Source organism: Pollachius pollachius (genome assembly GCF_949987615.1).
Source record: "Pollachius pollachius genome assembly, chromosome: 5".
NCBI lineage: Eukaryota > Metazoa > Chordata > Actinopteri > Gadiformes > Gadidae > Pollachius > Pollachius pollachius.
Genome location: NC_136938.1, coordinates 25618363 through 25634723, shown reverse-complemented (window position 1 = coordinate 25634723; position 16361 = coordinate 25618363). Strand labels below are relative to the sequence as shown.

General features: G+C 48.4%; 1 protein-coding gene across 1 annotated transcript; it reads left to right on the top strand.

Annotated features, from left to right (window-relative positions):
- Positions 1-2900: 2900 nt before the first annotated feature.
- c1qtnf4 (C1q and TNF related 4) lies at positions 2901-15866 on the top strand (the record flags this gene model as incomplete). The annotated part of the gene is made up of 3 exons (XM_079736584.1): positions 2901-3025; positions 13915-14279; positions 15015-15866. Exons 2-3 carry the CDS (start codon positions 13920-13922, stop codon positions 15864-15866), a joined length of 1212 nt encoding a protein of 403 aa, XP_079592710.1. The 5' UTR covers positions 2901-3025; positions 13915-13919.
- Between the last annotated feature and the right edge of the window lie 495 nt (positions 15867-16361).

Genomic DNA, 16361 nt, shown 5'->3' with positions numbered 1-16361 from the left:
TGTTCGTGTGTGTATGTGTGTGTGAGACAGAGAGACGGGGGATGTGACAGAGTGAGTGAGAGAGAAATAAGGAAAAGGAGCAGGAGAGAGAGAGATAATGAGAGAGAGATAGAGAGAGAGAGAGAGAGAGAGAGAGAGTACAAGAGTGAGAGAGAGAGAGAGAGTACGAGAGTGAGAAAGAGAGAGAGAGAGGGAGGGAGGGAGGGAGGGAGAGAGAGAGAGAGAGAGAGAGAGGGAGAGGGAGAGGGAGAGAGAGAGAGAGAGAGAGTACAAGAGTGAGAGAGAGAGAGAGAGTACGAGAGTGAGAAAGAGAGAGAGTGAGGGAGGGAGGGAGGGAGGGAGGGAGGGAGAGTAAATGAAAGAGAGAGAGAGACAGTAACCTTGCTCATTCATAGCCAGCAGCTCTCTTATTCCAACTAATCCCAACAACCTTGAGTTCTTTTGAGGACTTTGGTTCTGTTGAGAAGGCTTTGGGAACGTGTTTTCGACAGTTACAAAGTAATTAATTGATCATTGTGTGTGTGATTCTATATGTGTCTGTGTGTGTGTCTGTGTAATTCTGTGTGTGTGTCTGTGTGTGTGTGTGTGTGTGTGTGTGTGTGTGTGTGTGTGTGCCTGTGTGAGAGAACATACAGTATACAGCAAACCTGGCAGAAAGAGAGGGAGAACGACACTATGACCAATTAGTCATCTCTCAGTCCACCAGGCTGGGTCATTATCCGGGCCGGGGGGGAACAGGCACGGGTCTGTGACGGTGCAGGTGGAGAAAAACCTGCTGGAGGTGGGGACAGATGGCAGAAGGAGTGGGCACCACACGACGTCATCCAGCCCGAAGACACAAACCGCCCTCCTCTCCCCCCAGCCTCCCACACACACACTTGACCCCCGAGTGGCTCAAGGTGAGCCAAGGAGAGATCCGTGCATTGTCCTGTGAATCCAAGCATCCTGCTCCTTATTGCAGCCTCAGGAGGAAACGGTGGGACAATGAAACGATGCACTTTAGAGGCAGAGCTTTGTGAGGTGTTACCACGCCAACCGCTTGAACCTTGGGCTTTATTGCGGGGTATGATTGTGCTGCACTTTGGGTGTGTGTGTGTGTGTGTGTGTGTGTTGGCTTACACTGGAAGGGAAAGCAAATTTGCCAAGTATGCTTTTCAGGGTGCCTTGCAACTGAGAGAACACGGCAGCTGGCCAAATGTAGGGCCTAGGATCACCAAGTATGTGTGTGTGTGTGTGGGGGTGTGTGTGTGTGTGTGTATGTGTGTGTGTGTGTGTGCGTGTGTGCATGCGTGCATCCGTCCATACTTGTTTGTGTCTGTGTGTTGGTGTGTGTGCAAGGGTGTGCGCAGGTGTGGGTGCAGACGTGTGCGCATTATTGTGTGTATGTTTGTGTTCAGGTATCTGTTTGGGTGTGTTGTTGAGTGCGTGTGTGCGCGTGTGTAACGCAGTCTGTGTTATTGGGTGTGTGTGTGTGTGCAGGTGTGTGCGGCTGCATGCATGCATTGGTGCATACGTATGCCTGTGCGCGATTGTGTTTGCGTGTTAGGGGCAGTGGAGGGGGGCAGGGGGGCTCAGTCAAGAGCCCATCGAGGAACTCGAATACGATTATATAGAGAGAGAAGAAGCTGCTGGGATGAATTTCAATTTGAGGGCATTACATGTATTTCCTCTGTCCCCCTGCCCCTCCCCTCCCCCCCCCCGCCGAGGGATAATGACTCCGACGAAGAGCCGCGGGGAGGAAATTGGCACCGTCGCGTTGCCACACAGCAAAGCCCATCCGTTGTAATGGCATGAGAGTCATTCTCCTCCCAAAGCCCTGCCAACACAGAGCAGCCAGCAGAAGGACGCCAGGCCAGGCCTTAGTATGGCCACACACACACACGCACGCACGCACGCACGCGCACACACACACACACACACACACACACACACACGAGGGATTGGTGTGCACTGACATACACAGACACACGGACAGACACACCAACACAGACACGACAGGACCAATGCGCACACACACATGGAAAACACAAACACACACACACACCCACGGGATTGATGTGCAGTGACATACACGGACACACAAACACACACACCAACATCGACACGACAGGACAAAAATGCACAAACAAATGCAAAACACACACACACACACACCCGCAGACAGAGCGACACCAACCCACAAAGACATTCACGCACAAAGCGACATCAACGCACACAGAAATACACACAAACACAAACAGACACGCACATACACACATGCAGTACACACATATAGACATACACATACACATGCTAACACAAACGCACACACCAACACCCAACACACAGACGTGCAATTGTCTTTGCGATTCCGCTCTCAGAAGTTAGACAATAAGCAGATCGGCGCTCGCATCACCCTCACTGCAGTGGAACGCATTGCACCTCCAAATGCTAAATATCAGATCACAACCTGAGCACCACGTGGGCGTGCGTGCGTGAGTGCATGCCTTTGTGTGTGTGTGTGTGTGTGTCTGTTTACCTGAGTGTATGAGCGTATGTGCGTGCCTGTGTGTCAGGCACACCTGTGTGTCTGTGTGTGCGTGTGTGTTTGCCTGTGTGTTTGTCTGTGTGTGTTTGTCCGTGTGGGTGTGTGTGTGTGTGTGCTCGTGTGCGCGTGTGTGCTGGTTTGTTTATGTGCATGCATGAGGAGGGAGGGTGAGGTCTTTCATGCGGGTTTCAAAGACATCAGCAGCAGGTTGAGGGTGCACGCAGCGAGAGGGTGATAGGAAAAAAAGAGCCAGAGGAGAGGGAGGGAGGGAGGGAGGGAGGGAGGGAGGGAGGGGCCGGCCGTGGAAGGATGGAAGAGAGCAGATGAAGAGACAGCACCGGGAGAGTAGTAAGACAGAGAGGGGGGAGGAGTTCTAGCACAGAGCGGCGCGCTTGTGAGACAACTTTCAACTCCAGTGGAACGCAGGCAGTCAGATACGCATTGCTCTGCACCGCACGCACGTCTCTTTCCTTCTCTTTGACACAGACACGCGCAAAGGTAAGAATACAACTCTTCTCATGACACGTTTGGCTGATAACAGGCTTCTACTCGCGTGTATATGAAAGTTTAAGTTGCACGGATCCTAAACGTGTGCGTGCTTAAACGCTTTTTCCCGATTTATAAAGGTTCTGCAGCGTGCAGCATGTTCCAACAGGTTAAACAAGTGATTGCAATTAATCAAAGTTGTACAGCCAGCATTAGGGTCACTTGGAAAGATGCGTCGCTAATGTAGAACAGTATTTCCCCGTGTCGTGTGTAGGCTAAATTCTCCCACTGTCGTGTCAAGTGTTGCTGTAATATTGATGATGGTTCCAAAGTGGAATGCATGGCGCAATAGCGGTGTCCGTGCGTCTGTGGAGCACCATCTATTATTCACCCCACCGGGTCTCCAAAAGGATGCGATACCTTCGCATACCTTACGCACACAACGACGTGGTCCAACCCCAACCCACCAGTGCAGAGGATGTCACGCTTATCGTGCTGAAACTAGAGGAAGAGGCTTGCAATAATGAGACCCGAAAGGGGAATTCTGTAAAGAGTTGAGCTTGTGTGTGTTAAGGAATATGCTTTTTTGCTGTTGTATCTTAAATCGCCGACGGTTGCTGTGTGATTATCTCTACCTCGATGTGATGACACTTGGTGCAGATCCAAAGGATCAAGTCTTTATTTTGAGGGAACCAAAATGAACTGTCATTTGCCTTATCGCTCCGTTCATCCGATTCTGCTCCGTGGTGTTCAGGCGCTAGAGGGTTTGATCCAATTGTCTGCAGATAACATCTCCCACCCCCGCGCTGCTGCTACAGTACCGGGGTCGTGCACGTGTCTGTGTGTGTGTGTTTCTGTGCGTGTGTGCTTGTGAGCGCGTGTGAGTGCAGCGTTCGTCGCCAAAACCACAACCACACTAGCGTCGCCTCTCACTGGCTGGAAGTAGTGCGCGCGTGTTGTGGGTGTGTGCGTGTGTGTGTGTGTGCTTGTGTTTATTTAAATATATACTGTATAAATATATCTACTATACAATTAAAATGTATTCAATTAAACACACGCATATGTGCGTGTGTGTATGTGTGTGTTTGTGTGTATGTGTATGTGTGTGTGTGTGTGCCTGTGTGTGCGTGTATTTATGAGTTTGTGTGTGTGAGTGTATGCGTGTGTCCGTGTGTGTGCCCCCCCCCACATGAGTAACAAGCTCATGTGCAACACACACACGCGCCCATCTCACCCTTGTTAAACCGCCCTGATGAGTGCGCGCACGCCGCATACCTTTTCGCTCCTGGGGGATTTAATTCACCGTGCTATCAGCAGTCTGTTTGTTTACTCTCCTCTCTGAGTCCACAGTTAAAAGTGTAGCCTTTGGCGGGGTTGATGAGTGGCTGGATAGATATAGGTAAATAGATAGATTGACTGATGGATCGAGACACAGACAGACACAGACAGAGACAGACACACAGACGATAGATTGATAGAGAGGAAGAAGGTAATGGAGGTATAGATCAAAAGATAGATAGGTCAATAGATAGAAAGATAGATGTAAGAGGATACTTAGATAGATAGATAGATAGATAGATAGATAGATAGATAGATAGATAGATAGATAGATAGATCCATCCTTGCTCTCTCTCTCTCTCTTTCACTCCTGCTTTCTCTTTTCCTGCAGTACCATGGACAGCTCTGGGCTGCAGGTGCGCTTACCGCTTATTGTTATGACAGCGGCGAAAGAACATGTTCAGGGGAAGGATCAGTGCTCACAGGAAGAGCTCTGGCTGCCTCGCTTCGGCTAGCAAAGCCATCGGTCGCGCCTCCCTAATGTCTTCCTCCCTCTCCATCGGTACACATGTCTTCCTTGGTCCTCAGTCTAGTCCCATGGTCCATTGTGGAAGCATGGGGCTCATGAGGTAGAGCGGGTTGGCTGGTAACCGGAAGGGTTGCTAGTTCGATCCCCGGCTCCTCCTAGCTCGAGTGTCGAGGTGTCCCTGAGCGAGACGCCTCGCCCTGACTGCCCCAGACGAGCTGGCTGTCGCCGCCGTCGGTGTGTGAATGTGTGCGTGAACGGGTGAATGTCAGGCAGAATTGTAAAGCGCTTTGATTGGCCACTGGTTAGAAAAGCGCTGTATGAATGCAGTCCGTTTACTGTGCATGCTCTGGCGATGGCCCACCTTCCCCATCGCTGGTCTTCCTCGGCCGCCAGTGGAGCCTGAGTCCGACGGCGGTGTGCGTGCGTGGGGGCCAGGGTCTGGGAGGAAGGGTCCCGGGGAGGATGACAGCTAATAAAGGGGACAGGGCCAGCGGGGCGCTGTCACTGTACCCTGCCGATAACAGACGCCCCTGACTCCCCTTTGATTCTCTATCTGCTCCCCCCGGGGAGAGGTGGCTGTCACTCCTCCTAGACGGGCCTCCTGGTTCCTGATTGTTGTTCCCTCCTTGCTACACGAAAGATGAGTACCCGAGGGAGACACACACACACACACACGCCGTCCACAGTGTAACAGTATTTGTCGCCTGCTCAGTAGCCCGTCTAGCAGAAAACACATGCTTACCTTTGGTGCATTTAGAAAACCGCTATCTTCAGAGGGAATGTTGCTTCTGAAACGTGTGTGTCTGCCCAGACACAGGGAGTCAATCCCTGCTAGAAACCTATGAAACAGGGAAGAGAAGGCCTGTTCGGTCAGACACAGACACCGAGCTGGGAGCAGTCTTCTATCTAAACTGTCTCATACGAAGGCAGGCACGCACACGCAGCTTTTAACTCCCAAACAGCTGCCGGACAGCCACAGGGTTTCTAAGAAATGAATCTCAAATGATTGCGCACCTAAAATAAATGCGGCCTAAAGCGCCGTTAACAGATGCGATCAGCCTCGCGTTCTGGGCACGGCCAGCTCAGCAGAGCGTTGTCACAGGTGCGTCGGCAAATGGTTTGGTTTGGAAATGAGAAAGTGTGCATGGTTTAGATTTTGAGGTAATACCTCAGACGGTTCAATTCGAGCGGGGCTAAGTGGTTCAGTGGCTGAGGACCTTGGCTACGTTCACTCGCATCTTTAGCAGCGGTACGAGCAGACAGGGAGACATGGGATGTGTCCTCGCTTTCTTCAATCTTGGCATTCTCAATGAGGAGCAAAGGTGTAGAACGTCGAGGAGCATTTTTGAACGTAGCCTATTCTTAAGTATGGTAAAAACATATGTAGACACTATAATTTATGTCATGGAACACATCTTCAAGCACTTTGATCCTGGCCTAATCTTTCTTTCATTCCCTCCCTTACTCCTGGTCAGAAGTGAGGTCTTTTTATATCCTCCCCACACCCCCACTCACTCTGAGAGCGGGGGCTTTGATATGGGCCCACCTGGGGCCCCGGCAGTGGGTGTGCAGAGCTTGTTAGGGGCCCGGCCTTCCTGAGTACACATCAATCACTCCCTTCAACCGAAAGAAGAAAATAAACAACACCACCGCTAGAATTGATTGTGCTGAGAGAGAGAGAGAGAGAGAAAGAGAAAGCGGGAGAGAGAGAGAGAGAGAGAGCGGGAGAGAGAGAGAGAGAGAGCGGAGAGAGAGAGAGAGAGAGAGAGAGAGAGAGTGGGAGAGAGAGAGAGAGAGAGAGCAGGAGAGAGAGAGAGAGAGAGAGAGAGAGAGAGATAGCGGGAGAGAGAGAGAGAGATAGCGGGAGAGAGAGAGAGAGAGAGAGAGAGAGAGAGAGAGAGAGATAGCGGGAGAGAGAGAGAGAGAGAGAGAGAGGACCCCTGAGGTGGGATGCTCTCGTGATGCGAGGGAGAGGTGTCGGGCTTGGTCGTTTTCATTGGCCCTCGATAAAAACACACCGTGGGGGGGGGCTGAGGGGGGTGTTGTGCTTGTGCTTCACCCAAACAAACCACCTGAAAGCAAATATTGATTTCGATTTCCAAGTGGGCAGCTCCAACCCAGTCAGCAGGTGATGGATTCTGCCGCGTGGCGTTTTCCGTGTGCTTACACCACGTAAGCCTCCTTCAATGGGATCGCGCCCCGCAACCTCGGTTTTCCGGCCCGCCGTGCCACACCTGCGGAGAAGGAAGTGTGATTGATGCTGGGATCTCATGAAGCACGGGCCACGGGCGAACCAGGAAGGGGAGAACACAGTCAGACAGATTTTGGTGTTGAGGTTTTAACGTTCATTTTTTTTTGTGACAGCGAAAAATGCATCTCATCGTGCGCTCCGTGTTTCGTTTCCACGTTGGAAGCAGCGATTTTCCAATCCAGGTCCTCAAGGTAGCTTAGCGTAGGAGGGTAGATATACTGTGATGCTATACTCTTGTTGAGAGAAAGAGAAAGAGAGAGAAAGAGAGAGAGAGAGGGAGAGAGGGAGAGAGAGAGAGAGAGAGAGAGTACGAGAGTGAGAGAGAGAGAGAGAGAGAGCCGGGGGGGGGGAGCATGCAAACGCTCGGATCACTTGTGCACAAAGGGCATCGACCGACTCTTCCCCCTCATGGTCATCGTGTTCTCTGACTCAATCGATGTCACGGCAGAGTGTGCGCGCGGCGTACTGTACGCACAACGCGGTCTATAAGAGGGAGTGCGACTGGAATGCGCTGGTGATGAGCTCTGCATAGGTTGCGTTGAGCGTTGTGTTTTCTGGGTTATTTCGAGCTGAGTGGGAGCAGGTGTTTGCGCCGCCACACGACCAAACAATAGTTCTTTATGCGTGCCTTTGTTTGATCCAACGGGAGTGTTTCACACAGACAAACGGGCCCGGAAGAGAGAGGCAAGGAATAAAAAAGAGAGTGGGAGAGACAGAGAGTGAGAGAGAGAGAGAGAGAGAGAGAGAGAGAGAAAGATAGAGAGAGAGAGAGAGAGAGAGAGAGAGAGGCAGATATCCAAGCACAATGGGAGATACAGAGAGAGAGAGAGAGAGAGAGAGAGGGAGAGAGAGAGAGAGAAAAAGAAAGAGAGAGAGAGAGAAAGATAGAGAGAGAGAGAGAGAGGCAGATATCCAAGCACAATGGGAGATACAGAGAGAGAGAGAGAGAGAGGAGAGAGAGAGAGAGAGAGAGAGAGAGAGAGAGAGAGAGAGAAAGAAAGAGAGAGAGAGAGAGAGAGAGGGGAGAGAGAGAGAGAGAGAGAGAGAGAGAGAGAGAGTAGTTACGGTCATAGTTAAAGGATATTATGGTAAACAAATGACCAAGGCAGGCAAGGCTTCTTCTGGACAAAGGATGGTTGTCTGAAGTAATTTGGTCAGCCACAAGATGTACCCTGTTCCAAGATGCACCCTGTCCCAAGATGCACCCTGTCCCAAGCTCTTTCTGGACTCGGCAAAAAGCTGTTTCTTTCATTGGATTTGAATGAAAGCCAGTTGGTGTCTTGTAGATACACACAAAGACAGGGAAAATAACACACTGTGGATCATTTTATCAATTCATTCACTCAGAGGCAAAACAAATATCAAAAATGTGTTATGTTAAATTGTCTTATGAATTATTGTAAAACCAAGTGGAGGACCCTCAGAAGTATCTGCAGTGCGTCGCAGGCGAGACACAATTTAAAAGCCAGCCAAAATAGCAGCCGTCAGCTGTGTGCAGTTGTTTGCTGAGGTCTTAGTATTCTGCTCCAGTATTTGGGCCAATACATTTATCACTTACAGCAGATGGCCATGCAAAAAGAGTGATTTTCAACACACACTTAATTCATAGCAGAGCCCTACAGGGTGTGGGGGTAAGCCTGTGTGTGCGTGTGCGTGGGTGTGTGTGTGTGTATGTGTGTGTGTTTGTTTATGTGTGTGTGTGTGTGTGTGTGTGTGTGTGTGTGTGTGTGTGTGTGTGTGTGTGTGTGTGTGTGTGTGTGTCTGTGTGCTTGTTTGTGTGTGCATGTGAGTGTGTGGGCCATCCCTCCTAAGATCAGAACATTGGATACCACACAGAGAAAAAATAAACATACAAATCCAAACCCATAATCAAACAAATGGTCATGGACACAGCACACACAATCAAAGATGATTTATGACGAATGAATGCAAATGTTGGAGATTTGCGCATGCAAATCCAAAAACCTCTCTCTCTCTCTCTCTCTCCCTCTCTCTCTTTCGTTCTCGTTCTCTTTCACCCTCTCTCTCGTTCTCTTTTGCTCTCTTTCGCTCACTCTCTCTGTCTCTCTATCACTCTTTCTCTCTCTCTCCTCCATCATCTCTCAAGCATCAGTTATTGATTTGCCTCGGGGGATTAAATAAACCATCTCATGCATTTTTCGCTCGATATTATCAGAAACAGTGTAGGTCTCAGGAAAGACCATGATTTGAATGATTCATTATGCTCATGAATATGCTTGTATATGGAAATAAAATACCAAAGTAGATGGGAAACTGCCGTTGAATGTCCCTGGCTTAAAGAGGGTTCCAAGGCATGCATCGGATAATGTTTGACGACATCACAGGCCCCATAACATAAAGAAATATCTCTCAAAATGTCAGCTTATTCCTACAGTGACCCAGATAGAATTTAGCAGGGTAACATAAGGCAACCTGTATGCAATCTACGTGAATGGAAAGGCCTATGACGACTGGCACCTCGGAATAGATCTCATTTATAACCTTAAAGCCTGAAGTCAAAAATGGGCTCTTCAAATACATCCAAATGGTTCTCGATTTAATTAACGTTATAGGAGGCAAGTAGGAAGGAATGGAGAGATAAAAGACCCGCAGACTAAGGTCTGATTAAAGGAACCATGCTATAGGAGGTGTCTGCGTAGGTATTCTGTTCTGTAAACTTTGTCTGTGATGAAATCCTGTGGGAGCTCATTATGCTGCAGCATTGTTGATCCACCATTTCATAGGTTTTTTGTTTTGATGTTTTCAGCACCAGGCAACAGATTCTCCATCGATTGCTGTCTTTCAGTAAAAAAAATACTTATGATAAAAAAGCAGGGCATAATGCACATCCGTAGACAATCCAAGCACGTGTGTCGGTGTGTGTCCACGACTGTGTGTGTGTGTGTGTGTGTGTGTGTGTGTGTGTGTGTGTGTGTGCTTGTGGAAAGTCAGATGACTCATTCGGTGCAGTTCCCCACTTCTCTGCACAAGCACAATATTTGCTCTGAGTAAGTGCAGCGCCCTACTGTTTTGTAAAAGGGAGAGAGAAGATTGCTCCTCCATTAAACACCCTGGTAAGCTCTTTGGGATCCTAATGATTGGTTGTTATTGCAGTGCGTTAATTACATTAAACACTACTGTAATTAGCGTCCATTGTGAGCAGTCGATTGAGCAGTGGTCGCCAAGAACCCCGATGTGGACCCCACATTCACCACGTCGGAGAAACACACCGCAGACACGCTGACCTTTATGTAAATAAGGTACAACGTGTCCCATGCAATTACATTGGGCACGCATGGAGAAAGAAATCATTTAATAGCAGCTCCAGGCAGCCATGAACCAACAGTGTTGTGAAGCCTGGTGAAAGGAAGCGCTGTGCGTGATTAGTGCTATAAAGGGGGAAACTGAAGGCATTAGAAACCGTTTTCCTTCCTCTGAAACCCACCGGTGAAGAGTTAACACCGAAACGCTGCAAGCTCTGCCGAGTTTTAACCTAATCAGATACAAAGATTGGTCCTTTTGTTGATCTAACTTCTAGATTTAGCCTTTTTTAAGTGCGTTATTGATGTGCTAGGCGGGAAGCACGACTAGAGCTCAAAGGTGCAGTTGAAATGGAGAAGTAATTGGTGTGTTGCAGTGCATTAGGTTGTATTGATTCAGGGAGCTACACTGGGGCTCCAGGATTGTCGTTTACTGCATCACTTCATACACTGTTTCTGTCGGTACACCGCTGTGACTGAGGCATACAGACTACATTATTATGATACAAAATTAGCAACCACTTTTGTTGTATTACCTTGCCTTCCCTCCTGTTGATATATCTCCAACCAAAAATACTTGCATATCGTTTTGACACACCGCATCAATTATATCATATTTTCACATTCTAAAAAAACAAAACGCTATGTACACTGACAATCTCGAAGGGTTTCATATCAATTAGTGTAATTAGGCTATCTATCGCATGAGGTACCCCGATAGCGAGTGAGCATATGGCCCACTGATGAAAGCCCTTGAATTTGAGAACGTTACGAACACGGTGTCGGTGACAACACGTTTTGAATCTCTGGGAAAAGTTACTAATTATCGTCATTTTTAACCTTACGTTTTTAATAAGGTGTCAAAAATGGCGCAAAGGAAATCTTTGAGATTGGCCATGTGTATTCCGAGGGGGGTTATAGGTTGAAAGTTATAGATTGAAAAAAACATAAATATGAATAAATCTAAATTAAAACACCATACAACAACAAATAATAAAACCATAATAGCATTTTCCATTATTGTGCACTGTGAAACATGTTGGCATCACGAGTGAGTAACACTAACATACAACATGTGTTCCCTACATTAGGCCTACTCGACAAACATCAATCACCACTTCACCAGGGTTAGTGTATCCTCAACGGAAACAAACGTGGACGGGAAAAAAAACCACGGAATCTCTCCTCGACCATATTGATGTAATCCCCTTGTTCCTTAAACATTGGCGCAGTGCGCAGTGGTTGTGGGCCAAGCCTTCCCGTTCTGACCTGCTTTCCCCTGGTGAGCGGCGAGCTCGCTGGGACCCTCAGTGAGCACCCCTCGGGGGCCACGCACCGCCCGGTGGATCGTGGGAGCCATTAGCGCCGCCGTCTGCCCTGTGAGCGGCCGATAGCTCTGCCTCCTCCTCCTCCTCAGCCCTCTTGTTGGTTCATTGAAGCGGGACGAGCAGACAACACGGGACGTCTCCCGGATCATAAAAGACCTATTAATACCTCGCTCCTCTGCTGAGAGCAGTCTGCCCGGATGGTTTAAAAAGAGAGGGGGGCAGCAGGTAGCAGCGGGCCGCGGCGGTTACATTGCAGGGGTGTGTTTAATTGACTCACGCACACTCCAACGCGCACACGCAGCCGTGCATACAAATAACATCTACACAATAAACATCTGTGCGCGCGCGCGCGCACACCCACACCCACACACACACACACACACACACACACAAACTTATCTCCAAACACCTAAACTTGAACTAGTTGTGGTCCGTGTTTCAAGGGCAAAAGAGAAGGGTTTGTTTGGCGCACTGGTAGAGTGATAGGAAATATGACAAGAGGACAAAGTCCTGATGGAGGAGGGGTGGTGGATGGGCTGCATTTATGCAGCACTTTTCTAACCAGTGGCCACGCAAAACACGCAAAACCACAATACCGCCTAACATTCACCCATTCATGCACACATTCACACATCGACGGCCAGCTCGTCAACACTCGGGGATCGAACATGCATCCTTCAGTTTGGTCACCAGACAACTCGCTCTATCTCCTGAGCCACATGCCTGAGAGACAGAATGAAAGGACATACAGTATGACAGAGAGTCCTAATGTATGGGCAGGGGTAGAGGCAGGAGCAGGACATGTGACCTAGAGAACAGAATCCTAATGTATTGGAAGGAATCCCAGCAGCCCCCGGGGCTAGCACTGTTGGTAGTAATGAGTATTAATGTGGAAGCTGTGCTCAATCAATAAGAACCGAATGGGGGAGCAAAATGAATTCCACATGTTTAGTACCGTTCTTAGGCTCGAGCAAGCCTGGTTTATTCAGAGACGTTACTGCTTTATATATATATATATATCTATATATATATATATATATATATATATATATATATATATATATATATATATATATATATATATATATATATATATATATATATACATATATATATATTTATTAGATAGACATAATAGAAGATAAATAAATAATTAATTATGTGTATTCAATGCAATGGAGACAACATTGCAACAATAGACTTTGTACTGGAAACCGTCATTCAACGTTTTCGTCTGATGTCATTCCCCCTCTATCTGTCAACTCTTCTCATTACAGTATGGATGATCATTGGTTGAATGCCATCGTCTTTGCAGATTTCAATGAAAGCCTCTCAAGCCTCTCCAGAATTTAATAGAATAAATGTCTAGTGAATGAAAAGCTTTCCTACAATACAATAGATGGCTGCTACATGAAAGGCTCTACAAGAAAATAATAGAATAGATGCCTTTGGAATCAAAGGCTCTAACAGAATACTTGCCTGTTGAATGAAAGGCTCTAATATAATATAATAGAATAGATACATTTTGATTCAATGGCTGTTGAATGAAAGGATCTAATATAATACATGCCTGTTGAATGAAAGGCTCTAATAGAATACATGCCTGTTGAATGAAAGGATCTAATATAATACATGCCTGTTGAATGAAAGGCTCTAATAGAATACATGCCTGTTGAATGAAAGGCTCTAATATAATACATGCCTGTTGAATGAAAGGCTCTAATAGAATACATGCCTGTTAAATTAAAGGATCTAATATAATACATGCCTGTTGAATGAAAGGCTCTAATAGAATACATGCCTTTTGAATGAAAGGCTCTAATAGAATACATGCCTGTTGAATGAAAGGCTCTAATAGAATACATGCCTGTTGAATGAAAGGCTCTAATAGAATACATGCCTGTTGAATGAAAGGCTCTAATATAATACATGCCTGTTGAATGAAAGGCTCTAATAGAATACATGCCTGTTAAATTAAAGGATCTAATATAATACATGCCTGTTGAATGAAAGGCTCAATAGAATACATGCCTGTTGAATGAAAGGCTCTAATAGAATACATGCCTGTTGAATGAAAGGCTCTAATAGAATACATGCCTGTTGAATGAAAGGCTCTAATAGAATACATGCCTGTTGAATGAAAGGCTCTAATAGAATACATGCCTGTTGAATGAAAGGCTCTAATAGAATACATGCCTGTTGAATGAAAGGTAATAGTTGAAGGGCTGTCCTGACCCGAGGCTCTCCTCTCACAGGTAGGATGCTCCTCCCTGCCGCTCTGATGCTGCCGGTGCTGCTGGCTCTGTGCTGGGCAGGGGGCGCCCGCGGCTTCGCCCGCCTCAACCAGGACGTGGCGCTGCGGTCGGCCTTCTCCGTGGCGCGCACCAACAGCATGGAGGGCGGGCCCAAGATGACGGTGACCTTCGACGCCGTCTACGTCAACATCGGCGGCGACTTCGAGGCGAAGGCCGGCCTGTTCCGCTGCCGCATCCCCGGGGCCTACTTCTTCTCCTTCACCGTGGGCAAGTTCCCCCACAAGGACCTGTCCGTCATGCTGATGAAGAACCGCAACGAGGTGCAGGCCATCGTCTACGAGGAGAACTCCGGGGAGGAGCGCAAGGTAACAAACCGGGGGTTGCTGACCGTGTTGTGATATGGTCTGAATAGTATCCCACTATGGATAGTGAGCTGAAATAACGATGAAGAATAACTTATTTTTTATGACACTTCGGATAGCACAATATTTGATTAAATCTTAGACCGCGGGGTAGTTAATACAAAGGAAACAAAGGTGAGGGGGAGTGACCATCGGGGAGAGTTTGGGATTGACCATAGCTGAAGTCAGCCATAGCAGGAGAGACTAAGTTAAATTGCAATACACTATGGGCCAAGTGGATATGTCTGCAAGGCTGCAAGACAAAGTCAAAGCCAGTCGATTGGCCTCAGTGTCAGACTTCGTGGCTACAGTAGCAATACTATCCAAGGAGAATGTTTAGAAATTCCTTTTCAATTGAATAGTAATTATATAAACAGGGTTTATATAATTTGTAAATAATTGGATATTATAGCTACAATGTTTCCACGACAAATAAGGACTAAACGCTAAAGCCATAGAGGGCCCCGGCCAAGAGACACCCTAATTGGATGTTTCCTCGCAGTATGCCTGCCGTCACGGTCGAAGGAGAATGTGTGGGTTTTTGCGATGAGAGAAATGATTAGATGGGAATTACATAAAGCGGGCAGGGCTGCGAGGCAGAGATGACTTATGGGTTATGCATGGGGACGGTATCGCTTACATATGAGGAGACTCCCGGCCTATTGCCACGTCTCTAAAGTGTTCATTATTCCCGCTCAGGTGCAGAGCCAGAGTGTCATGCTGGCGCTGGACTTCGGCGACACCATATGGCTCCGTCTCCACGGCGACCCCCGCTACGCGCTCTACAGCAACACCGGACACTACACCACCTTCAGCGGCTACCTGGTCTACCCGGACACCTACGACTACCAGTCCCAGCAGCACCGCCAGCACAGCGCCTACAACTCCCAGCAGGCACCGCTGCAGGAACACACCACGCCCTCCAAAGACAAAGCGGCCGCCGAGCGCGACGTGTTGGGACTGACCGACCAGAAGAGGCAGCGGGAGGAGGAGGAGGAGGAGGAGCACGTCAAAGAGGAGGCGGACGAAGAGGAGGATGTGGAGGAGGAGGAGGAGGAGGATGAGGAAGAGGACGACCAGCGCTCCGCCTTCTCGGTGGGCCGCACCCAGAGCATCATGGGAGTGGACCAGCGGGGCCTGCCGCAGCACCAACCGGTCAGCTTCGACGCGGCCTTCGTCAACATCGGCGAGGACTTCAACCTGACGCTGGGCGTGTTCACCTGCCGCGTGGCCGGAGCCTACTACTTCTCCTTCAACGTGGGCAAGCTGCCCCACAAGACGCTGTCGGTGAAGCTGATGAAGAACCAGCTGGAGGTCCAGGCGATGATCTACGACGACAGCCAGGGGGAGAAGGCCCTTCAGAGCCAGAGCCTGATGCTGGCCCTGAAGCCCGGGGACACAGTATGGCTGTACTCCCACCAGAAGGACGGCTTCGGGGCGTACAGTAACCACGCCAAGTACATCACCTTCACCGGCTTCCTGGTTTACCCCGACGTCCCCGCCCCCACAACCATCAGCCGCCAATCAAAGGCCGGGGAGAGGAAACCTTAGCTGCCCAGGGGGTCAGAAGACAGGAGAGGGCCGCAGGTGGAAGCCAGGGACTTGTATGAGATGGAGTAGGCTGTGGAGTGAGGACGAGGTCTCGGGAGTGGTGGGGTTTGTGGGTTGGACGCTAAGGTGGATGTTAGGAGTCTATGGATGGAAGGAGTCTAAGGCAGGAGCTGGTGTGTAGATATATTTTGCTTTGCGGCAGACCTGCTATAGTCAGTCAGGGGAACCACCTGTCTTCAATGTAGAGCTGACTGCATCCCCAGGATATTCCTTCATTGTTTTGAAGAACCACATGGATCCATGAATGACTGGCAGTGCTGTTTAATGCTTCTTCTCCCATTCTTTAGGAAAAAAACGGACTGAAAAAAAATGAATCAAAAATTGTTGCCCTTGTATTTTTGATGGTTTACAAAGTGTGTGAAAATCATGTGGACAGTTTTGTGTGAAAAGCCGTATTTCATTTTATATTTCACTCAAGAGAATTGGTCACAGAGA